The following is a 26,989-nucleotide window of genomic DNA, read 5'->3' on the forward strand; positions in this document are numbered from 1 at the left end:
TCTTGCTATCACATGCTTCCAACACCAATCGTGTTATCAGTTCTGTGAGATGGTTGCTAGAGTCCAGTACCATCATGAGTTGGCTAGGTTGTTTGTGCTTCATCTACATAATGGCCAAGCCACTCTAGCTGGTGTGGCATTCACCTTGACACCGGAGTTTATTTCTCTAGCAACCGACATTCCTAATGTAGTAGAGTAGTGGAATAAAAGGCATCAGATTGACAAGGAACATTATGAACCATACATCAAGCCCAGTTATTTGAGACAACTCAGCAGAGTTTTTCCCTTTCGGTACCTGAAAGACTCATATGCTCCCTTGATGAAACTCATAATGAAGTATTTTCGCTGTGAGGGCCGGTTTTCTCGCTTATATGCTTATCATATCAAATTGTTGATGTACTTTACCAGAGTGAGAATGATGAATCTCCCCTACTTCATGTGCCGAAATATTGAGAAGATGACCACCCTAGTACAACAGAAGACTCCTTAGCAGCAGTTTAACAATATATATCATTTTGCACTCATCAAAATTGTGGTCATGCATCAGCTTGATTTGCAGGGCATCTCATGGGAGGATTTCATTTCTCGTGAGTTCTTCACAGCTCCTCAGGTACCTCCAGAAGTTTTTCATGAGACAGGTGGACCTTCACATCAGCAGGAGGGTCATGAGACACAGATCGCTAGTGTGCCGGTGTTTTTCACCTATCAAAAGGGCACTAGAAGGTTGTTTGCAGCAGCAAAGCGAGTATTATCTCCACCCGGGGTGGAAGGGGTCTCACTTCCTTCTTCAGCACAGCAGGTTCCGGATAAGGGCAAGAGGCCATTACTTGATGAGGGGCCTTCAGGAGAGCAGGAGATGGATTTCATTCTCATTTAGGATGATGACACAGATTTGGGCCCACAAAGCTCAAAGCTTAAGGAGATCATTCAGGAGAAACAGGCGGAAATCAGTGCTTTGTCCCTCAACATAGAAAGAGCCAAGTTGATAATAAAGTACCTGGAGCAATGAAACAAGCAGCTAGAGGATCAGCAAACCATTATGGAGTTGCATAACATACGAGAAAACTGCCAAGCTGCCAAGAAGAGGAAAGTGAAACTCACATCACTTGAACAAGAAATCAATGTTGATCGTGAGTCTTGGATTGAGAGAGCTAATATCCACTTGGAAAAGTTGTTACAGAAGGCCAACAGGGATAAAACAATGTTGAGGCATATGGCCTATCATTACATGGCGAGAAATAAAAGTTACAAGGCAAGAATCAGGAACTTGAAGGCCAAGTTACAAAAGGCATCGAGGAGGAAAAAGGAGCAAGATAGACTTCAGATATTGGTTGAGGCTTCCTTGGCCCAATGTAGAACTTGATGGATAGCAGTCAGCCCAAATTTCAAAAAATTTGGGACACTTTTTGCATTTTTGGAATTTTTGGGCTAAAACACAGAATTTTTTGTCCAATGCGTCGTGCCATCTGGTGCTCGCTTTTGATGGAAGCCTCCAAATGATGAAAAATCAGCATTTTTGGATTTTTCTTGGAAAAATACACATGCCTACCAAGGGCCAAGAAATTTTGACAGGATTTGAGCCCCCAAAAAGGTCAAAAACACCCAAAAAATGACCTTACTGCCCCTATTTTGACACACAGGAAGCATTGTTGGGAGAACTCAGCTTTGGAGGCCAAATTCAAAAATTCCACTTGTTCTAGAAAGTAGACAGGAAGGCCTTTCCAACAGGCACACTTGAAGCAATTTTGGACATCGGAAAGGCCTCTAAAAGTGGCCGCAAAAAGGTGCTATGCATAGAGAAATTCGCGACACATTGGGTAAATTTTGCTTAGTTTAACCAAGAATACTATGTTTTTCACCTAGTTTCTTGATAGTTTGACTTTTCTCGTTCTTAATGTCAAAATTATGATGTAATTTAATGTAAATTGATGGATCTTGATGTAATTATGTCAAATTTTCACTCATGGAGGTTGATTCATCTATCAAAAAGTAGTTTGCAACTGAATGAATCAGTTCCCTAGTTTCTAGAGGCAAGCTATTCCACTGCCTAATTTTTAATTCTCGGTTTAGAATTAGTTGGAACAGCTCCTAAAATCGTGAGCTCAACCCCTAGAGGCTAGGATGAGTTATCGTTTGTCTATATCTTGTGATTTATCAAGTCATTAGCATGGTTGAACTTTTGAGAAAGCTTGGAGCTTCATTGTATACTCATCTCAACAACTTTGGCTAAGGAATAAACCAGGGTTTGCAGCACTTTATGGGATTCATGTGACATCTTGCTTTGGTATTGTGTTTCCTTCTGTAAATTGTAAGTTTACATGTGTTTTATGTATGCCATTATCTCTCTTGCTTCTTCTTAACTAAAACAAACAAGGATAAAGGTAGAATCCATTGAAATTGCAGTGCTCTACCTAGGGTTTGCTTAGTTATTGATGTTTTCAACTATTTGAAGAGGATCCCTGAGGTTTTATTTCCCTCTTCAACTCCTCACCTGTCTAAATCTCTCCATTGCATTCAATTTGAAGTGCCAAATCAGTTGCCTACCTTGCCCCATAAAGATCTCTGCAAAACTGAGCCTCATTCCCCAGACCCAAATTTTCCTTTCCATTTGAGCCAACAAAACATCATTAAATTCAATCAAACTCTTTTTCACACATACCTAGCCTAAGATCAGTATTCATATCAATCATCGCAGGCCCTCATTGATCATATTTAACTGAGATCGATAAGGAGAGAGCCCTCTCCCGACCTGGTAGGGCTAGCTACCAGGTTAAGCGTGGTTTGATGTTACCCTAGATCTTGCCTTTCTTAGCCTGAGGCAGATTTAGGCACTAACATAGTGGCGACCATACTGGGGACGAAAAATTTATTTGTTCATTAGTGAACTTCTTTGTTTTATAAACTACAGACGGAGGATGAAGTTATGACAGGTAGCCTTCGAAACGCTTTTGCTTTGCATTAGCACAAGTAGATAAAAGCTACTTTAGTCAATCTCCGGTCTAGTCTTATAAACGGAATATCTAACTTGCAAATTTCCCAGTACATCTGATAATTCTAAGCTTTTGTATGATAAGTTTAGAATTCGATAGGTTAAACAAGTTGATAATATCCATTTGATTTCTTACAAATAATAACACACTGGCTTCCAGAAGATATACCAGAGAAAATCCAGATCCTAATCCACCTCCTGTGTATGAAAATCCCAATCTAATTCCAAGAATCCTTCACCAGGAAAGTTCTGTGATTCCCGTGTTCAAATCTCGTTCATGTCCTATGGTTTTGAGTATCATGAAGATCTTGAGTTTGACGAACAGTTTGATCTGTTGCTATTTGAGACTAAATCCGAAAGTGTTGTTGGTTCTACTCTCCTAAATCCAGAGTTTGTCAAAGATCTTGAAACTGAAAAGGCCAATAAATCAATTGATGATTATATCTTGAAACAACTCCAAACTTCAATTGTGGCTTCAAACATCGCTGATTTCTTAGAGTCTGCATTTGCAGCCGTTGGGTCCTCCATGATTTCATCTAGCTCCGGAATTCCTACGGAAACTCCCTTCATTCCCACCATTCTCGTGCAGTCTTTTACCTCTGATTAAAAATCTTTAGTGGTGTCACCTCCGTCCACTCCTTCTACCCCTCAAACATCCAAAATTTCTTCACCACCATCCCCACCTCATGCACCCCATACATTAGCTGCACCCACTCCCCCAACATCCCCAATACTGATTGCAAATACAGAAAATAGAGTAAACATAGAAATAAGTAGAAACATAAATTACAATTATGTCTACATTATCGATATAGAAAATACCTAAGTAAGGATGGGATCTCCCTCATCAGGCGAGGAACTTATTAGAAAAGAAATAGAATGTGAATGCTCAACACACCATTACTCAAAATGGATTACAAAGGAAAGTGAAAGTACACTAGCTTGTTCCTATGTTACTGTTGTACTATTTACTAGTGACAAACTAGCCAACTCAAGGAGAGGAGAGAATCTTTAATGTCATATATCTATATATATCTATATATATATATATATATATATATATATATATATATATATATTAAAAAAGTTGATGAAAAACCTTGAGAATCATGATGTTCATCATGTTTCATCGATTTCTTAAAAAAATGGTAAAAGAAGGCATCTACTAAATTAATTAATCTATGTGATAGATGGTGGCTAAGTCATCTTCTTTCGTTGGATATCCACTTTCTCTGCTTGTTTTTTTTCATGATAAATTGTTTTCTTATTTCCTAATTATTCCAAAAATCACAACTATATGGTTGATCTTGCACATGTCCAATAAGCACAGAGTTGCAACACTGTCACTAGAGCTGCAGCAAGAGGAAAAATAGGGACTTATAGTAACACGACATTGGCAAGGGAAAAATGAGTTTCATCAATGATGTTAGGGGAAGCACAAGTAGTAGTAACAAGAATTGCATCACCAAAGTTGTAGCAACAATGACAATGATCGGAGTTGCAGCTCTTTGCAATTGTATCCCAAAGTTGTAGCAACAAGAAAGAGTTGTGGAAATAGTGAAGAGTTATAGAAACAATCAAGAGTTATAGAAATTTAAATTTTCTTTAGAGAGAGTTGGGACACTTGTAAGCAGTTGCACCACCAATAGGGAGTTGCAACACCTATAGGGAGTTGAAACCACTATTGAAACATCGATGTTGAGTGGTACTTGTGTATTCTTTGTATCATGTATACCACTTTGAGCACAGAAAAGAAACAATTTCTTGAAACATACAGACAAATAAGTATTAAAATTTAACATAGAATGATATTCATACCTTCACCAAAAATGTATTGATATGGATGGAAAGTGGAAAAATGGTGGAAAAAAAGATATAAGATGAGTGCTAATAATATGTCAATTTAGGAACTTATGATTTTCCCCTAGTCAAATTTGTTGCATCTAACAATTAGACCAAATTTAAGGAGAATATGATCTTATAGAGTTACTGAGGTTTTGGTTAGTCTTTCCTACCTCATCCACATGAAAATATCCCCTTACTTTTCGAATTTCCCTACAATAAGTCCATTCTTCCTTCTTGGCAAGCTTATAATCCTTTATGTATTCTATGGTTGGAAACCAAATCATAGGATAGTGAAAGTTCAATCCAATCCAATTATTTCCAAAACTCTCCATGCATTTAATGTACTTTTTGTTATGAAACCAGCTCAAAAAAAGATAGAAAAGATAGATCAACTCCTTAGAATTCAGCCTCTTCGAGGGGGAAACCTCCTTCACATTACACAAATGAACAATTCTTGGATGATACAAATGACGAGACCTCCTTTCTATATATAGGAATCTAAGGGGTCATAATATAATCAGAGCCAACATAACAATAATAATGTAAGGGCACAATAATAACAATAGTGGGCTTCTATGGGGCACAATAATAACAATATGGGGACTACATGGGCACAACAATATAATAAGGGGGTTGTACTAATAACAATAAGGGGTTACACTAGTATTATAGGGACCTAACATGCCCCTCTTCTTCAAAAAGTGTTGTCCTCGTCGCTTGAGTAGTTCTTGATGCTTCTGTATAAATTCTTGTCCTCCCATGTGGAATCTTCAGCGGGTAAGTTATTCCACTTGATGAGATACTCTGAAAATTTATCTATTTCGTAGCTGTTAATTTCTCGGTTCTGTGATTGCTTCAAGTTCCAATATGATTTTTCCTTCCTTGTCAAGTTCTCGCAACAATGTTTAAACTGCAATCTTCTGCAACTTTTGAATGAGTTCCCACTCCTTTGGGCATATGGATATTTGTAAGGCCTTATGTTTGGAGGAACACTTCCGGGAATCAAATGAATAGCATGATCAGAAATAGGTGGGAGGACTTTGGGAGTCTCAAATACCTTGGAATCATTGTCCAAAATGTTTTGGCGATCTGGAGAAATACATGATTTCGATGTGGGATCCTCTAGTGAACATAATTGTGTAGTTATGCCTTTTTGTTCTTTATTTAGAAGATTTGTCATGCTATTAGAGTTGATTATATTTCTCGGTTTCCCTTCGATACCCCTCAATTCAACTTCCTTTCCTTCCCAAAAATTTTTCAAGAAATGTTCTTCAAAATTAAAATCTATCATACCCAAAGGTTGTAGCCATTGGACTCCTAGTAAAACATGAGCACCACCCATTGGAATGGAAATAATTTGGATATTCAATATATATTCTCCCATGGATAGCTTAATATTATGGTACTTTCTAGAGAAATTTATGGTTCCTCCACTTGCAACCATCACTTGACACTCTGGTGCTGGATAGAGGAAGAAATTCTATTCCTTGGCTATCTTACAATGAACAAAATTATCGGTACTGCCTGAATCAATCAACACTATTACATTTTCTTCTTGATATGTCCTTCTATCTTGATAGTTTTAGGAGTGGTAATTTCTTCCAATGCATTACAAGCTATGGTTAGATTTATTTCTTGATGCTCGATGTGATCTTTCACTTCTTGAACATGTTTCTTCTTGATATGTCCTTCTATATTGATAGTTTGAGGAGTGCTAATTCCGGACAATGCATTACAAGATATGGACGGATTCATTTCCTCTTTCTCGATGTGATCTTTCACTTCTTGAACCTTTTTCTTCTTGATATGTCCTTCTATCTTGAGAGTTTGAGGAGTGGTAATTCTTTCCAATTCTTTAGAAGATATGGTTGCATTCATTTCTTCTTTCTCTGGGGTGGGTTCTTGTTGTATATCCTCTTCTTTTGATGTTTCTTGATCCTTTTATTCCTCCTCTTCATAATCTATGTAAAATAATTTCTTCTCAGCACACTTATGACCTTTAGTGTATTTGCTATCACAATTGTAACAAAGCCCTTTTTCTCTTTTTTCTTCCAATTTTTGTGGTGTAAACCTTGTACGTTGTGGAAGGCTAGGAGAAAAAACACTTCCATAATTATAGTCGTGAGTGGTGGGATTCCTTGTTTCCATAATTTTTCTTTCAATTTTTCTTGCCAACCTTAATGCCTTCTCCAATGAATCAAGTTCCCAAGACTAACCTCATGTTGAATGTTATCCTTTAAAGTCCCTATGAAGACATCCACCATTTTTTTCTCTGGAATATCATTTACCCTTATATTCAATTTTTGGAAGTCCTCAATGTGCTCTGCTATTGAACACTTTTGTTTGAGATTTGTCAATTGGCTAAAGAAGGTGTTGCTCTTTGTATCCGCATAATGTGCTATCATTTCCTACATGAAAATTGACCACGTGACAAGTGGGTTATGAGAAAAAAGCCCTTTATACCATAAAAATTGATTCGATTCTAAATAATTAGATGCAATACGTAACTTTTGTAACAATGGTACACCATGTCGATCAAAGTATTTCTCCATATGTAGTATCCAATTTACCGAATCCTTGCCATCAAAATTCTTCCTCTTGCTTTTTCTTGATTTGAGGAGCTTGATCTTGAAACGACTATAACTCTATACTTTCAGATCTTTAAGTTCTGAAATTTCTTGCTGCGGTAACCATCTAAGTAATCTTTCTAACACCGCAAGTCTGATCAAGATTGGATTCTCCAATGAAGAATATCCCACGATGACTTGAGTATAGATTGGTTCAGTAGAGCAAACTTTTGCAGTGTGCCGCAGGTCACTGTTTCAACCTTAGGTTCTAAAAATGATACCTCAAACACTATAGTCCATCCTCTTTCTATAACTTCTTACAAAAATTCAATCTGATGCTCAGAGCGAAATTTATGATGATTTTCCCAAGGTGACCTATTTGGAATGTGATTTGGGGGTCTACAAAAACCCTAATTTCCTCAGATTATATCTCTGAAAATATAGAGAGACAGTATCTAGAAGTTAGATTCGGGGTTAAAACCCATTTCTTCTCAAATGGGTTTTTTTTTTAGCTTTTGAAACTTCGTAGCGAAATAGTTATAACTGAAATTCCACGATGACCTGTTTTAGATGAAATTCTGGAGCTTCCAAAAACCCTAACTTCCTCAGATCATATCTCCGAAAATATAGCGAGACAAGATGAAATTTGGACTCGAGGTTCAGAGAGATGTATTCTCAAACAGGTTTTGGTTTGGAGCAGCGAAACCCTAGAATCCAAAGCTCTGATACCAAATGTTATAGCGAAAATTCCATGATGACTTGTTTGGAGCAGCGAAACCCTAGAATCCAAATCTCTGATACCAAATGTTATGAAACCAGCTCACAAAAAGATAGAAAAGATAGATCAACACCTTAGAATTCAGCCTCTTCGAGGGGGCAACGTCCTTCACATTACACAAATGAACAATTCTGGGATGATACAAATGACAAGACCTCCTTTCTATAGATAGGACTCTAAAGGGTCATAATATAATCAGAGCCGGCATAACAATAATAATGTAAGGGCACAATAATAACAATAGTGGGCTTCTATGGGGCACAATAATAACAATATGGGGACTACATGGGCACAACAATATAATAAGGGGGTCGTACTAATAAAAATAAGGGGTTACACTAGTAGTATAGGGACCTAACACTTGTGCACTCTTTCCAATGTTATCTTAATATTTCTAGGATTGAAGGGGTCTTTTCTTTTAGTGTCTTTTGTGTTTTCTTTCCACCTATCCACACACTCTTCCATGGCTTGTTTCTCCATTATCTTAATTTGTACCCTACAATGTGTGATGGATATCTATCTGTTAATATCTATAAATTCTACATGTTGGGTAGAGAAAGTTCATTGCCTATGAATGTTAATGTCCTACAAGGGCATGTGGTACTCTCCCCAAACCAAACAATTACAATCAAAATTGTGTTGTGCAATTTTATGGGATGTGTCCCATTCAACATGGTTACTGAGGTAGGACACAAACACTCTCAACTATGCATCCCCACAAAATAATTGGGGTTCCAATGGGATCATGGAATTATATGACATTATGTTTATAAATGTAATAGAGGAGGTCATTCTCCTCATTTTTATAAGCATAGTAGGTCTCTCGAAATGTGGTTGGGCTTGTGATTTCCAATGGGTTACTAGTTATGATGGATTTTCTCTAGAACATTATGAATTTATCTTACAAAAACATGTTGTAATGTTGAGAAGGGCCTCTGCAACTAAGAGTGAATTCTACCAACAAGGCAAGTTGTATTTTCCTTATTTCCAACATGTTGAGGTGTTTCTCTAGATGAAACAACTTCTTCTTTTCTTATTTGTCTTCCTCCCATATACTCTTGTAGGTCTCCTATAATTCTTCCCACTTTTCTCTCATTCCTTTGACATTTTGGTGATGCTACATAACGGGAATCACTCCCTCCTAATATGAGGCTAACAGTTGGTTCCATTTGTCTTTCTTTAAGTTTATCGACTTATCCATGTGTATGTCCTTATCTTCCATTGGTTTCTTCTCATTACGAGGTCATGTTAATTAAAGTAAGTATGGGGTATTTTTTTGGGTGATTTCCTCTTGTGTTTCTTTCTTGGGGATATGTGTTGTCTCTTGAGCTTTAGTGTGAGGTTCCCCTTCAGCCAAGGAACTTGCTTCCTGGGAAAGGTAGCCAAGATTCTCCAAGGAGCTCATCTACTAAGGTTCATCCTTTAATGTTTTAATAATAACTTGAACCTTTCTATTTTCAATATCTCATATCGTATTAATTCTTAAATGAGATGCATACAGTGGAAAAAGGCACAAGGTAGTTACTTTATTAGGATTCCTAATATTAGGTGTTGCAACTATGGTTTCTTTAGGAAAAACACCTTCTTTCTCTTCTTCCTCCTCTGAGTAGACTTCAAATATAGAATCAAGTTATCAATGTGTTTAAAAATTGAAATTGAAGTGTACATCTCATCTAGAAGCACATAGAGTATCATTCTTACAAAATGCGCATAAGCCACTATTATGGAGTAGTGCTTGGTTAATTTTGGTATTGGAGGCTACAGAAATAATATTTTATGTGATGTTTTGCCCATGTGTGGTTCTCACATTTTTTAGTGAGGCCACAGTAATTTCATTAGAGATTTATGCATGATGGGAGAAGAAATACCTACTAGTTTCAAAATGATCGGATTATCACTTGGATCCATGGAATGAATACATGCAGAAGGCCATCAACAAAATGATACATGTAGCTTTATTGTATGTGAAGTGGAGTATCAAGACCTTATGGAGTAATAGTTGAAGAAAATAAAGAGAAGAATATTGGTACTACAATTGCAACACTTTTGAAAGAAAGGAGAATGGGAACTTATCATGATATTCTTGTAGATATTGTATTATTACAAAATCCACTGCAATGATAACTACAAAATTTTCTTTAAAACCTTTAAGTATACCGTAGATGCAAACCCAAGAATAAATTTCTCTATGTCCTAGACAATTTCAAACGTAGGAATTGGTATCCCAAATGAAACCATGAGGACAAATAGATTAGTTGTGAACACGTTATAGTTTGAATAAGAGTATTTTTAGGAATGCTTATTGTTGTCCAAGAGGACATGCATGAGTGTTGAATAGGAATTATGGTTACTGTAGGGATTTATACAAGGATCAGGATAAAGTTATAATTAGAGAAAATCTAAAAAAGTGAAATATGTAATCCTCCACTCAAATTTATTTTTAAAAAAAATCACATGGAAATAACATTGAAAATTTGGTTCACATGCCAAAATTTCAAAAGTTTGTAGTCATAACACTTGGAGGGTTGGTTGATGGTCACATCCATAAAATAAGACAAACTCCACATGGGAAGCAATGAATTGATTCATTGATTAACCAAATCAATGGTAGATGAATGGTTGAAGCAACTGAGCTTCTAATATTTGAGTAGAAAATTATATACACACAAATAACCAAGGAACCTTTGGCCTCTAAGTAAAGATTGTGGTGGATAGAGGCAGTAGACTTCCTTATTGCCATAGAAGTCCAAGTCTTAAGTCTTCAAGTGGTAGTTGGTGAGAATATTGTAGCTTTCACAGAAGAGGTCTATAGATCAGTGAGGAGTTTAGAATCTTCAAAGGATAACTTTGCTTAATATAATGGAGGCAAGAGCTTTAGAAATTTGGTTAATAAAACTTGTAGAGTTATGTTGTGGTTTTAATTCTATGTAATTACTTGTTTGATGATTATGGTGTATTTTTTGTGATGGATTGATATTATGGTGACTTATGAAATTGGAGTGGTTTTGTTTGGATGTGTTTTAACTCTAAAAGGAAATGAGACTTAGTCTTTTACATCACATACTCAATGTTAAATATAGGGGTCATGTAAGCCCAACTAGCTAGCTCAATTTACTATCATCATTGTTGATGGCTATCCAGCTAGTTCTATTCTAACCTAGGATGTTATCCATAAAAGGGGGAAGCATCCCTTGGATTTACCCACATTTCTTGATGAGTTTGTTGAGCATTAATTATGTGTGCATATCTTGGACATTTTATATCATTTAATGTGTTCACCCATGATTTATGAGCTAGTTATTGCATGGATTGTATTTGTCTAATATATTTTTTATTTGATATTTCCATGCATTTTTGTGTGCTGCTACTAAATCTGGTTGTGAGAGAAGAAAGAGAAATTTGAATAAATTGGCTCAAGAGGAAGATGCTTCAAGGCATACAACAATATTTTAAATATCTAATAACAATTTAGAGACATTAAATTTAATTTTAAAATTATAAATTATAAAGAATTTTGGATTTACTCAATTTTATTCCAAACTCGATTAATAATTCTAGAGACTCAAATTTCACATCCTTTAAAAGTAACTAAGATAAATAAAATGTTAAAAATGATTTAATAAAAGATTTTCTAATGATCAATGATTATGTTAAAGACAATAGTAATAATAATGGTAGAATCCAATAATTTAAATAAAAAGAATGATTAAAAAGACTTCAATTCATTTTATTTAATTATAAGTTATAAAATGCTTTTGAATTTACTCAATTATTTTTAAATCTTATTAATTGTTTTGTAAAATAACTATATAAATTTTTCAATCACAATAATTCTCTTAAAAATACTTGGTTTCTAATTACGCCGTAAGGCATTTCCCTCTGAAATGAACTCCCCCAAATGCCTTTCTGTCATAATCTTAGCCATTAGATCTATTGTTAGATGATTCAAGGATAATCAGCTGTCTAATTTAATAGAAATTCTTATAACACTTTTAAAAAACCCTTTAAAAACCTTGACGTATTAGTTAATAATTATTTAAAAGAATTCATTTCTATTAACTGCCCAACGGTTTACCTAATCAACCCAACCTTCGTCCAGTGTGCGGATAGCCACATTTGACGCGGAGGAGGGCGCGGAGTTGCTACAGAGGAGGGTTTGGGGCAGTCAACCTACAAAAGAGGGTTTGGATAGAGGATTGGAAGATGACGCAGAGGACGAGGGGCCTTCTTTTTGGCTGCATGAAGGCCGCATAGACCGTTTTTCTACAGAGGAGGAGGAGGGCCAGGAGGATGACGATGGATGCGATGACAAATAATTAGTTGGTCATGTGTGTTTCTTTTTGAAACTAATGCAGAGTTCTTAATTTTGTTTATCAGGTTAAATCTTCAAAGAAAATGAACCTGATAGTATTATGATACAGTTAATTTTAAGTTTTATTTCTTTCTGAGTTTTCTAATGTACTACATATTCCTTTGCTTTATCTGAATCTTCAATCTTCATGGAGGCTCAGTCCAGAGTGAGCATAGCTGGTATTAGGCCTTTACATGGATATCTTGCAGGGATTATTGTCATATAGCCTTTATGTGTTCAATGTCTGGTCATGAATGAGGTGGGTGTTTTGTTTGTTATAAATGACACCAAGCTTGTTGTGTTGTCAATAATTAAAAGATCTCGAGTTAAATTCTTTGATTCAAGGATCTGTCACAAAGTTGTGGAGAGAATGGAAGGCAGATGGTTTGAAATCTGAATGCTGAGTTGAATGGGTCAATGAGTTTCAAATATAGTCAAATTCCATGGCCAAATCTGAGAAAACAAGAGAAGGTTGAAGCCTACTCAGATTTCGAACGGAGGGAGAGGGGTTTCATGTGAGTTAACCTCCCAACATGATAAAGGTCAATCCTAATTGCAAAGGCAAGAATACATGCTACAAGTATGATGAAATTGTTGAAAATCATTACATTGCCTTTACCGCGTGCATGTCAACCCAATGAGAAAACTAGAAGAGTTTATAGTATAGATATTTGGGGCCTATAGAGAGGAGAGCTAATGCGAGGTTTATAGGAGTGATTGACCTTCCATTTTCCAAATCAATCCAAAAACGACAAGGAATAGAAGTGTTTTCAAGATAGTGGGAGAGACATTGTAACAGGGATTGTGGAAATCAAACTTGAAAGTTTGGAAAGCATGATGAAGAGAATCAGGATGTTGGCTCAAATCCTCCAGCAAAAACTGATGGTGAACATTAAAATGGGATCTGATTTTCTCCATGATGAAGAAATGACTCAAAAGTAACAGACCCGAGGCAATGACTCTACAAATGTCAACCAAAAACGAATGAAGAACATGCATCACAGAAATGACCAGATAGATAATCACAGCTCCATTCAATTGAAGCCATGTCAATTGATACACTTGATTTCATAGAATATTTTGACAAAGGTGGGAAACAACAAATTATGTGGCTTTGGGAAACTGGTAATAAACCATGCTTGGATGGCAGAAAAGGCATTTTACTACAACTAAACTCTACTCTCAAGCCTAAGATAATCACGAATCAATCTCGAGTATGGTATTTCTTACAATTCTTTTCAGCTATTACGTTGAGGAGATCTGAACCACTTGCGGAGGGAACAACTCTCTATGTGACAAAAGGAAGTTTTTGTTTGTTAATAATATGGACAAGTAATCATGTGGAGGAGAGAAATCAAACACTACTAGAATTAAAGAACTCCCATTTAGGCATACTTGTTTAATGAGATAGGCGATTTCTCAAGATCTACATATTTGGGAATGAGACCTTCATTATTCCAGTCGTCGACAAGCATATCAATATACATAACAACAAGAGAGCAACACTTCTCCTTTATATTCTCCAGAGTGCCCACATAGGAACCCAAGGTAGCCACTCTTCCACTCCAGGAGTACTACATATCATTTTAGGACATCATTGCTCCTCCTCAGTAGTCTTCCTACCCTAAGAGTGTTTGGTCTAGCTTTTTATGCATCATGTACAGGTCCAGCTGTAGTGAATAAAATTTCTTAAGAGCACCAACATTTTCATGAGCAGATTCCCAGAGCTGAAAAAATTGGGCTTCAAACAAATAGGAACATGCTTGCTTCCATGCATAAGAAAATATGGATAACAATGATTTTTGAGTTGTACAAAAAATGGAGAAGCAATAATTGTTTTATCATTATCCATATTAAGTTTAACCTCTCATTGCTATTATAAGGTTTAATACTGAAATGATTATGCTCTAATATGTCTGATTTTAAGACTGAGTCAGTAAAGAAAAATGCTCAAATGTAACTATGTGCTCCTTCAGCAACCATGATGTAATGGTGACTTGGGAGCTCCATAGGCAATTTGTGAATTTCCAAACATTACATTAACCCACTTGCAACTTCTCTCGGTAATTCTTTCCTTGCATCTCTATTAGATACTTAATAGACATTTTAACATGGGATAATGTCTAAAACACAGGGAGAACATCAAGGTCTACAATGGAATTTATTGTGAATATTAAAATGTTTAGATATTTGTTTTTAGATATTCTAATATGATCCCACTGCAGTAGAGTGAGGTACAAATGTTGGAGAATTCCTAAAACAAAAAATACTTGTGCCATTTTGACATCTTTTGAAGTTAAAATTCTGTAGAGAAAGACGAATTTCTATATCTTGTAGTTGTTTAAACATTGGGACATAAATAGAAAATGATGTCTAAAATAATAAAGCATGGCACCAATATTTACTGGTTCATTTCAAATTGACATTGAAACAAAAAATGTGTTACTTTTCAATACTTGGCAAAACTAGCCCATAGAACATGCTAGAATCCCTACAAACATATGACAAAATATTCGATGCCAATTAAAAAAAATTCCAACTCATTTTTCCTAATAAGAAGAAATTATTCTAAGTAATTACCATCCAGGTCACAGGCCAAACACATTTCATTTCAAAATAGATTCTTTCCTGCCATTTTGTAAAGTTGTGAACCTCCTTGAGTGAGTTCCATGCAAATCAGAAAAACACCTGCACTGCTAGTGTATGGTAACCAGTTTTCCATGACATCTATTGTGTTGTAGCATAAAGTGAGTTATCTTGCACAAAAAGAATTGGAACAAGAATTAAACTACTAGTGTCAACAGTTCTAAGTACGCTCACTCCCTTTTCATTATTGTGACTCTTGAACTGGGGAATATATATAGAAGCTCTTGGGACTTTCTTCAGAAAGCTAGACTCTGTCATTGGCAGCCAATGTTAGATGCAAACCTTGCCCAATTTGTCTCTATCTCCTATTTCCCCCCTTTCCCAGTACCACCTTACCCCTGCCTTATTTTATGAGAATCAGAGAGACCAAATAGCATAGCAAGGATGTTCAACTAGAGATGAAGGAAAATTCCAAGTTGATAAAAGCACTGAGAAATGAAGCCGTGCTTCCACACAGGCAAAACAATCATCTTTTCTTTTACTATATACTAACGATGAAATGATGGGTGGTGGAAGCTTGCAGGGAATGCCAAAAAATGGTGTTAATAGCTTTCCCAAATTGATCAAGGTAAAAAGAAAAAGTAGAACTACAAACTTAGGAAATTTTAACTATGACAACAACCACCAATTATTTGCAATCTAAAAGAAACAATTTCAAATTCGCACTTAGTTTTTTCTTTTAGGTCTAAAAGGTCCTACTGGATAACATTGATCTTGAACAGAGATGCAAATAGAACCTAGAATAGCATACAGAACTCAACACAACACTCTGTAAGTCAATTTTATGTGACAACTGACATAAGCTTACTAATGAAGAAGAATGTGAAAATTTTTGAGTTGTACAAAAAATGGAGAAGCAATAATTGTTTTATCATCATCCATATTAAGTTTAACCTCTCATTGCTATTATAAGGTTTAATACTGAAATGATTATGCTCTAATATGTCTGATATTGAGTCTGAGTCAGTAAAGAAAAATGCTCAAATGTAACTATGTGCTCCTTCAACAACCATGATGTCATGGTGAATTGGGAGCTCCACAGGAAATTTGTTAATTTCCAACCATTACATTAACCCACTTGCAACTTCTCTCGGTAATTCTTTCCTCGCATCTCTATTAGATACTTAATAGACATTTTAACATGGGATAATGTCTAAAACACAGGGAGAACATCAAGGTCTACAATGGAATTTATTGTGAGTACTAAAATGTTTCGACATTTGTTTTCAGATATTCTAATATGATCCCACTATAGCAGAGTGAGGTACAAATGTTGGAGAATTCCTAAAATGAAAAATACTTGTGCCATTTTGACTTCTTTTGAAGTTGAAAATTCTTCAGAGAAAGACGAATTTCTCTATCTCGTAGTTGTTTAAACATTGGGACATAAATAGAAAATGATCTCTAAAACACTAAAGCATGGCACCAATATTTACTGGTCCATTTCAAATTGACATTGAAAAAAAACGTATTACTTTTCAGTACTTGGCAAAACTAACCCATAGAACTTGCTAGAATCCCTACAAACATATGATAAAATATTCGATGCCAATTAACAATTTTGCCAACTCATTTTTCCTAAAAAGAAGAAATTATTTTAAGTAATTACTGTCCAGGTCACAGGCCAAACATGTTTCATTGCAAACTAGATTCTTTCCTGCAATTTTGTAGAGCTGTGAACCTCCTTGAGTGAGTTCCATGCCAATCAGAAAAACACCTACACAGGTAGTGTAAGGTAACCAGTTTTCCATGACATCTATTGTGTTGTAGCATAAAGTGATTTATCTTGCACAAAAAGAATTGGAACAATAATTAAACTACTAGTGTCAATAGTTCTAAGTACACTCGCTCCCTTTTCATTATTGTGACTCTTGAACTGGGGAATATATATAGAAGCTCTTGGGACTTTCTTCAGAAAGCTAGACTCTGTCAATGACAGCCAATGTTAGATGCAGACCTTTCCCAATTTGTCTATTTCTCCTATTTTCCCCCCTTTCCCAGTACCACCACACCCCTGCTTTATTTTATGAGAACTAGAGAGACCAAATAGCATAGCAAGGATGTTCAACTAGAGATGAAGGAAAATTCTAAGTTGATAAAAGCACTGAGAAATGAAGTCGTGTTCCCACACAGGCAAAAACAGTCATATTTTCTTTTACTATATACTAACAATGAAATGATGGGTGGCGAAAACTTTCAAGGTATGCCAAAAAATGGTGTTAATAGCTTTCCCATATTGATCAAGGTAAAAAGAAAAAGTAGTGTTAGGCTGCATTACAAATAAGTCAGAGTGTAGAGGATAAATTCAGGAAGTAGTCTGGTTACAGTGGTGTTGACCAAATCTTGAAAGATCTCGAGTTAAAGTCTTTGATTCAAGGCTCTGTCTCAAGGTTGTGGAGAGAATGGAAGGCAGATGGTTTGAAATTTGGATGCTGAGTAGGATGGGTCAATGAGTTTCAAATATAGTCAAATTCCATGGCAAAATCTGAGAAAACAAGAGAAGGTTGAATCCTACTTAGATTTCGAATGGTGGGAGAGGGGTTTCATGTGAGTTAACCTCCCAACATGATAAAGGTCAATCCTGATTGCAAAGGCAAGAATACATGCTACAAGTATGATGAAATTGTTGAAAATCATTACATTGCCTTTACCGCGTGGCATGTCAACCCAATGAGAAAACTGGAAGAGTTTAGAGTCTAGATACTTGGGGCCTGCAGAGAGGAGAGCTAAAGCGGGGTTTATAGGAGTGATTGACCTTCCATTTTCCAAATCAATCCAAAAACAACAAGGAATAGAAGTGTTTTCAAGATAGTGGGAGAGACATTGTAACAGGGATTGTGGAAAACAAACTTGAAAGTTTGGAAGGCATGATGAAGAGAATCAGGATGTTGGCTCAAATCCTCCAGCAAAAACTGATGGTGAACATTAAAATGGGATCTAATTTTCTCCATGATGAAGAAATGACTCAAAAGTAACAGACCCGAGGCAATGACTCTACAAATGTCAACCAAAACCGAACGAATAACATTCATCACAGAAATGACCAGATAGATAATCACAGCTCCATTCAATTGAAGCCATGTCAGTTGATACACTTGATTTCATAGAATATTTTGATAAAGGTGTGAAACGAAAAATTACGTGGCTTTGGGAAACTAATAATAGACCATGCTTAGATGGCAGAAAAGGCATTTTACTACAACTAAACTCTACTCTCAAGCCTAAGATAATCACCACTCAATCTCAAGTATGATATTTCTTAAAATTCTTTTCAGCTATTATGTTGAGGAGATCTGAACCACTTGCGGAGGGAACAGCTCTCTATGTGGCGAAAGGAAGTTTTTGTTTGTTAATAATACGGACAAGTAATCATGTGGAGGAGAGAAATCAAACACTACTAGAATTAAAGCACTCCCATTTAGGCATACTTGTTTAATGAGATAGGAGATTTCTCAAGATCTATATATTTGGGAATGAGACCTTCATTATTCCAGGCATCGACAAGCATATCAATATACATAACGGCAAGAGAGCAGCACTTCTCCTTTAGATTCTCCAGAGTGCCCACATAGGAACCCAAGGTATCCACTCGTCCACTCCAGGAGTACTGCATATCATTTTAAGACATCATTGCTCCTCTTCAGTAGTCTTCCTACCCTAAGAGTGTTTGGTCCAACTTCTTATGAATCATGTACAAGTCCAGCCGTAGTGAATAAAATTTCTTAAGAGCACCAACCTTTTCATGAGCAGATTCCCAGAGCTGAACAAATTGGGCTTCAAACAAATAGGAACATGCTTGCTTCCATAGATAGGAAAAAATGGATAACAATGATTTTTGAGTTGTACAAAAATGGAGAAGAAATAATTGTTTTATCATTATCCATATTAAGTTTAACCTTTATTTGCTATTATAAGTTTTAATATTGAAATGATTATGCTCTAATATGTCTGATTTTGAGTCTGAGTCAGTAAAGAAAAATGCTCAAATGTAACTATGTGCTCCTTCAGCAACCATGATGTCATGGTGACTTAGGAGCTCCACAGGAAATTTGTGAATTTCCAACCATTACATTAACCCACTTGCAACTTCTCTCGGCAATTCTTTCCTCACATCTCTATTAGATACTTAATAGACATTTTAACATGGGATAATGTCTAAAACACAGGGAGAACATCAAGGTCTACAATGGAATTTATTGTGAGTATTAAAATGTTTAGATATTTGTTTTCAGATATTCTAATATGATCCCACTGCAGCAAAGTGAGGTACACATGTTGGAGAATTCCTAAAACAAAAAATACTTGTGCCATTTTGACTTCTTTTGAAGTTGAAAATTCTTCAAAGAAAGATGAATTTCTCTATCTCGTAGTTGTTTAAAGACTGGGACATAAATAAAAAATGATCTCTAAAACACTAAAGCATGGCACCAATATTTATTGGTCCATTTCAAATTGACATTGAAAAAAAAACGTATTACTTTTTAGTACTTGGCAAAACTAGCCCATAGAACTTGCTAGAATCCCTACAAACATATGATAAAATATTCGATGCCAATTAACAATTTTGCCAACTCATTTTTCCTAATAGGAAGAAATTCTTTTAAGTAATTACCGTCCAGGTCACAGGCCAAACACGTTTCATTGCAAACTAGATTCTTTCCTGCAATTTTGTAGAGTTGTGAACCTCCTTGAGTGAGTTCCATGCTAACCAGAAAAACACCTGCACAGGTAGTGTAATGTAACCAGTTTTAGATGACATCTATTGTGCTGTAGCATAAAGTGAGTTATCTTGAACAAAAATATTTGGAACAAGAATTAAACTACTAGTGTCAATAGTTCTAAGTACACTCACTCCCTTTTCATTATTGTGACTCTTGAACTGGGGAATATATATAGAAGCTCTGCATCCATTTCTGCTGCCTTGGGACTTTCTTCAGAAAGCTAGACTCTGTCAATGACAGCCAATGTTAGATGCAGACCTTGCCCAATTTGTCTATTTCTCCTATTTGCCCCCCTTTCCCAGTACCACCGCACCCCTGCTTTATTTTATGAGAACCAGAGAGACCAAATAGCATAGCAAGGATGTTCAACTAGAGATGAAGGAAAATTCTAAGTTGATAAAAGCACTGAGAAATGAAGCCGTGTTCCCACACAGGCAAAAACAATCATCTTTTCTTTTACTATATACTAACGATGAAATGATGGGTGGTGGAAGCTTGCAGGGAATGCCAAAAAATGGTGTTAATAGCTTTCCCAAATTGATCAAGGTAAAAAGAAAAAGTAGAACTACAAACTTAGGAAATTTTAACTATGACAACAACCACCAATTATTTGCAATCTAAAAGAAACAATTTCAAATTCACACTTAGTTTTTTCTTTTAGTTCTAAAAGGTCCTACTGGATAACACTGATCTCGAACAGAGATGCAAATAGAATCTAGAATAGCATACAGAACTCAACACAACACTCTGTAAGTCAATTTTATGTGACAACTGACATAAGCTTACTAATGAAGAAGAATGTGCAAATTTTTGAGTTGTACAAAAAATGGAGAAGCAATAATTGTTTTATCATTATCCATATTAAGTTTAACCTCTCATTGCTATTATAAGGTTTAATACTGAAATGATTATGCTCTAATATGTCTGATTTTGAGTCTGAGTCAGTAAAGAAAAATGCTCAAATGTAACTATTTGCTCCTTCAGGAACCATGATGTCATGGTGACTTGGGAGCTCCACAGGGAATTTGTGAATTTCCAACCATTACATTAACCCACTTGCAACTTCTCTCGGTATTTCTTTCCTCGCATCTCTATTAGATACTCAATAGACATTTTAACACGGGATAATGTCTAAAACACAGGGAGAACATCAAGGTTTACAATGGAATTTATTGTGAGTATTAAAATGTTCAAATATTTGTTTTCAGATTTTCTAATATGATCCCACTGCAGGAGAGTGAGGTAAAAATGTTTGAGATTCCTAAAACAAAAAATACTTGTGCCATTTTGACTTTTTTTGAAGTTGAAAATTCGAGATGAATGTCTCTATCTCGTAGTTGTTTAAACATTGGGACATAAATAGAAAACTTTAACATCACCAAAAGGTTTCTTCTATTTATTAAGCTCATTCTATTTCATAACATACCTTTCATATCTTTCAACAACAATCAAATTTAATCATTATTAATCATGTTTGAAAATATTACAATTTCTTTATATTATCTATACATTTGATTCTAACATTTTCTTTCTTTTGCAACACGACATATGGACTCAGAAATAGCACAACTATATAACTATTGGGACGAAATTGAGGCATCAATACTTACACTGCAACATATACAAAACAAATTTCTTCCGGTACCGAATCCAACAGTACCATTATATCACCTCCTTCCAACTATACAATTATTACTACAAATAAAATCTTCCCTGCAATGCATAAACCACATTCATCAACGTGATAAAATGCGAAAAATACAAGAAGAATGGCAATCAAGAAATATGAATCTCCAATTACGCATAAATCTCCAATGGTGTTCAGTATGCCATCATTCACCATGCATCTTCGACTAACAATATTTAAATCCCCATGGCAAAGGTAACTTCATTTCCATTCATTCCAATTTCATTTTAACACAACTCACATGCAAAATATTACAAATAAATTTCCACACTTAATTTACATATTACAAATCCTAACAAAATATACATTTTGCAGGTTCATTCCTTTCTTAAGGTCTTCGATGCCTCCAACAAATTTCGATGCAACTTCAAATATGGAATGACAACCACAATGTTCTTCATAATATTATATTTCTTCTCTAACCTCTTCCGTTACAATTTACTACTTGTATTTTCCAACTGAAACTTGAAAAAGGATGTTTCAAGATCAAATACCATTTTGATAGTTTATGTCTTTACAACCAATTCATTATCAATGGGTTTTAACATATTTTTTTAACAAAATCAATTTATTTTAATGAATATATACATGTTTTAAATATATCTTGATATTAATTAAATTTTTCGTTTAAATAATGATTTCTTAAATAACCCTATCCAAATCGATATGGATACCCAGTTGTTGTTCAATTGGATTCATTTGTTTACCTTCACCTTCAACTAGGCAATCGTTATCCAGATACAAAGGTGTCTAAACAACTTCAATGGCTATTTATCACTATTTTTATTCCATTTTATAGCCACTTTAACCCCCGAATAGGGTTTTAGGCATGGCTTCCTCAATTGAAACTCATTATCATCGACCCTTGCTTTCAAAAATGCCCATTCACATTTCAATATTCTTCCACACTCTATGCCTTACGGTGTTTCCTTTGCAACATTAGGTGCAAATGCTAGTTAGGTTTTAATTGAAATTTATATTTAATTCATTTCTCCATAAATAAAACTTTTTGAAAAGGTTTTCAGTTTATTTTCAGATTTAATTTGTCTAAAATCTAGATTGGTTAAAATCACATGTAAGATTGACTAGTGAACTTTTTACCATTGAAATGCTCTACATGTTTTTCAGGATATTGAATTTATATATGTGGTCAAATATTTAGTTTAAATAACACAAATCAAGATTTTACCATAAAAATTTTTAACCTAATTATAACTAAAAATCAACTTAAAAACTCCAAAACGTCTCACATACACACAAGTACGTTTTTCCTTTGTAATTTTGCCAAAATATAAGGAACCATATAAGTAATCATAATAGCATAATAGGCAATCATAATAGCATAATAGGCAATACTATGACCATAGGCTGAAATTGTCAACTAGAATCAACGCTCAAGGTTCGATGTCATTACTGATTTCTACTTTCCCTGGATGCCCTGCCTGGAGTGTAAACAGGGGTTACTAAGTACTTGTGCTAATTTACGATAAAGGAAAAGAGTTTTTAGTAGTGAGAATACGACCGTATGAACGATTTCACAAATACCGAGTGTACACAAATGGTTCCTGAGTTGAACCAACAGGAAATTGCGTTGCAGATGGGGTTTTGGGCATCACATGGACTGGAGTACCCAGGTTGACCAGAGAGCCTGCTATGGCTACAGCCAGGGATGCAGTAAAGTTGGGATCAGCCTTTAATGAAGCCACAGAATCCTGTATGATTGATGAATAATTATCCAGTTGATTATGATAATCCAATACCTGACCCATATCATTAGAGCAAGAAGTGAAGTGTTGTAAGTGGCGGGCCGCCAATTGTGTAGGCTGCGACTGTAATCCTGGCCGATTGAGCGGCTTGTCTGTGAGGTCGAGAGTGATTGTGGGAAACGAACTTGAGGTCGATTTTCTGAAAATGCAAGGTCTAAATTCATTTTCGGGAACGAATTTTTTTTTATTCAATCCCTCACTCATGAGCTGGTTGGAGGAGAAGTGCATGTCACTAGGCATACCCAGAGGTCTCAGAAAATGAGTGTGTTCGCCTTCGTAGGTTGTTATCACAATTGTGGGATCTTGGGCGCATCTCTGAACCTGCTCAAAGTCGGCCATCAGGTTTATATTAGTCGGTGAGTTTGTATCCATTTCATAGTCAATGAGAGCATCAATTACAGGATTTTTTTAGGAAAGGACGAGATCGGACCTGTTTCTTAACTGGGCAACCGGGGGCCAGAGAGCATTTGTAATAAGATCTTGGTTGTTGGTTGTTTTTCGTCATCTTTTGCCCATATTTTCGCCATATGCAACCATCGCTTATCTGATTAGACTGATCTCATCAGTTGATTACATAAAGTAGTTTAATAAGGAATTTCATTGTTATGAAAATGTATTATATAAATAATGAAATTAAAAATTCAATACCCTTAAATTAACCCAACAAAATAAATATTTTACTTTAAAAATAAATTACAGCACCAATCCCTCCGAAACTTCTCTACTATTGACTTCTATTGGGTTGCAAACCATTGACTTCTACTGGATTGGAGACAGTTCGTTTCTTTGGTGTGTATATAGCAGTGCATCGAATATATACAATAGTTTAACACATCTAATCCAGCGATAAAGGTTTAATCCATCTAATCCAGGTTTGGCTTCCAAGTTTCAAGTTCTTTGCACTTAGTTTAAGTTGATTGCGGATTAAATATTCTATTACCTTAATCAAGATCAAATATCTCAAAATATTCCAAAAATCTACCATCGAACGATACCCTTCATCGTGTCTATCAAAACCTCCCTGCCGTTCCAGCTTTAACTGGGTTTCGGCTCGTTCACATATATTTTACATAACAGAAAAGCTAGAATTCTATTATTACCATGGCGTCCTCCGATCTTGTGTGCACGGTCACGATTCTTTTGGTCTCGGTCCGCATGTGTTGGCCAGAGACCCTGCTCAGCGCCTGAGTCTTCTTGTTCGGCAACTCCTCCATCTGCCCAACGGATAAATTGATCATCCCAGTCTTCCTTTTTTTTGAAGGGAGCTGCTGTTCGTCCATTATTAAGTTGACATTCTTCTCCTCCTTTCTTCCGTCTTGTTCACGACCATCCAAAAACTGAGCAGACTGGGGAGAAATTGAACTGCCAGAGTCAACATTAATAGAACTTGGACACAACATGTCTTCTCTCGGATGATCTCGATCGAATATCTACCAAATTAGAAGGCAAACAATATTAAGAATTTTTTAGATTCAAGAACCCTAATAATCCCAAAATCAAACTAACAGTATGATATACCTGGCAACCATCCACTTCCTTCTGATGTTGTAACATAGAAGTGATATGCTTCTGCAGGTGATTATATCTACAACTCATGCGCTTGAACATAGACTTGAGTTTCTGATTCTCCTCGTTTATGCGATTTATCTCGGCCGCCAGTACCGTGATCTGCATCGAATTACAAATAAACAATCTGTTAAAAATAACATAGCATGACAAGATGAATAAACGAAGAAATAACGCCATGGCCATAGCTGTCAAAACTCCCTCAAAACACCTTATTCTTGTGACCTTCCATCTCAACTCAACTTTAATTTTCAGCGACTGCCTGAGAATTCGAAGTGTAGACGTACTAATAGCAATCAAGGTGTCATTGTTTTGGTATTCCTAATAATTCGCTGGGTAACTGCATTATCCACCCCTTCAGCGAATTGACCTGGCTCTTGTAATTTTCTCAAGTTTTGAGTCTACGGGTCATGTCGAGCCATAATGTTGGCGCTGCAAAAGCAAACATGAGTGAGACTCGAGTCAATAAGAGCCATTTAGTCAACTTTCTTTCCTTTCTAGGATAGTGAGAACGTGGAAATATAGGGCGCCAGTACCGGCGCGCCAGTACCGGCGCAGTTTGTCGTGACTGGTATATATTATTAAAAAAGAGCGGAGACACAGAAGTCCCCATTCCTCTATTTAGGGCGTTAAATAATTCAGCAGACCGTACATGAACATCTTTGATATATTCAACATTATTTTCATATTTAAATTTCAGACATTTCGATGGATGTTTGAGTGGAAGCCACGGATTTCCCAATATGTTAAAGTTGTAAATTAAATATAATTAGTTTAATCAAAGCTCTATGCGCAAGAATTTTTTTTGGACTAATGTCAAAAATAGAGGCTTGGACAGCTGATCTCACGTTGTTCGAGGCAATGTGATGTACACAAACTTTAAACTAGAAGAAGCGGAAGCAATATAGGATGTTGGATAGTTCTTTCAAGGAATATGGTACATTAAAACATGGCAATGAGTGATTTGGAATTTCAATGTAAATATAAGATGTTTTGAAATTTTTAATTTTATTTTTTATAAGTGAGAAAATTTATCATAATTTATTTTTTTGTTGAAGTAAGAGTGTTTTCTTCTCATACATTAATTCAAATATTACAAATATATGTTACAAATCACAAACCGCGGTACTGAGGTCTACAAGATCAACCAGGCCCCTCCAAGCTTCAAAAACCAGGTCTAGGGCCCACAAAACTATGCAACCACTGAGGACTGTAGGATCTGAATCTACAGATCATATGGTTGAGGGGAAAAATCGGGAACTCAACTAGCACACCTTTTAACAAACACAACAGACCCGAAAAGGTTTCAAAACCATCTTAATAGTCCATTTGGGTCCACTCAAGGGCAATTTTACTGCCCGAAACCCATGAGAAGCGGGCAAGACCCCACCAAGATCGCGATGAGCTCGGAGGATAACACCGCCAAATAGCTCGATGAACCGTGTCCGTAGATCTTCACAAGCAGGATCCGACAATTGAGGAGAATATCGGGCGGAGAAGAAGCACGAGGAAAACCCACCCGATGTGGGTGGTTTTCTCTCTCCTCCCGCCGCCACATGTTGATTGATGAGTGGCATTGGGGGCAAAACTTGAAATACTGCTTAGGGGATCAGGGACGCCCGAAAACCACTAAACTGCTAAAACTCTATTTTCCTCGAAAAAGCATACCGCTCTTTCTCCGCTTCCTTCCGTCCATCTGGAAGACCCAAACGCGTCGACTCTGAGGTCTGTTGCTTGTTGAACCTTTATCCTCCATCAACTTAATTTCCAAATTGCTGCTTCTCCTTCATACTGTGATAATGTTCCCTGTCTGCGCTTGCCAGAATGTGGCAGTCCTCATGCAGTTTCCCTGCGGGTGCTAACTCCCACCTACATTTACTATTATTTTTTTATAGAGCATCCCATCATTTGCCAGCCGATCCGCTAATCTATTCGCATTTCTACGAACATGAACAAAACTTAGGGTTCTTAGTATTCTTAGAAGTGATTGAATATGATGATAGACCTGCAAAAGTCTCCAGTGGTTTGAGACTTTTTCTGGTGCTGAGCCATTTGCTATTTTTTTAACAGAAT

The 26,989-nt window shown here is 36.0% G+C and overlaps 1 protein-coding gene across 1 annotated transcript; it reads right to left on the reverse strand.

Moving 5' to 3' along the window:
• Positions 1 to 23,119: 23,119 nt before the first annotated feature.
• Positions 23,120 to 26,493, reverse strand: LOC149265912 (putative WRKY transcription factor 40). The gene is made up of 4 exons (XM_089406465.1): positions 26,212 to 26,493; positions 24,869 to 25,018; positions 24,451 to 24,780; positions 23,120 to 23,671 (listed from the first exon to the last, which is right to left on the reverse strand). Exons 1-4 carry the CDS (start codon positions 26,491 to 26,493, stop codon positions 23,120 to 23,122), a joined length of 1,314 nt encoding a protein of 437 aa, XP_089262591.1.
• Between the last annotated feature and the right edge of the window lie 496 nt (positions 26,494 to 26,989).

The sequence above is a fragment of the Pinus tabuliformis genome, chromosome 6 (genome assembly GCF_031772625.1).
Source record: "Pinus tabuliformis cultivar Carrire ecotype Pingquan chromosome 6, CPIR1, whole genome shotgun sequence".
Taxonomy (NCBI): Eukaryota; Viridiplantae; Streptophyta; class Pinopsida; order Pinales; family Pinaceae; genus Pinus; species Pinus tabuliformis.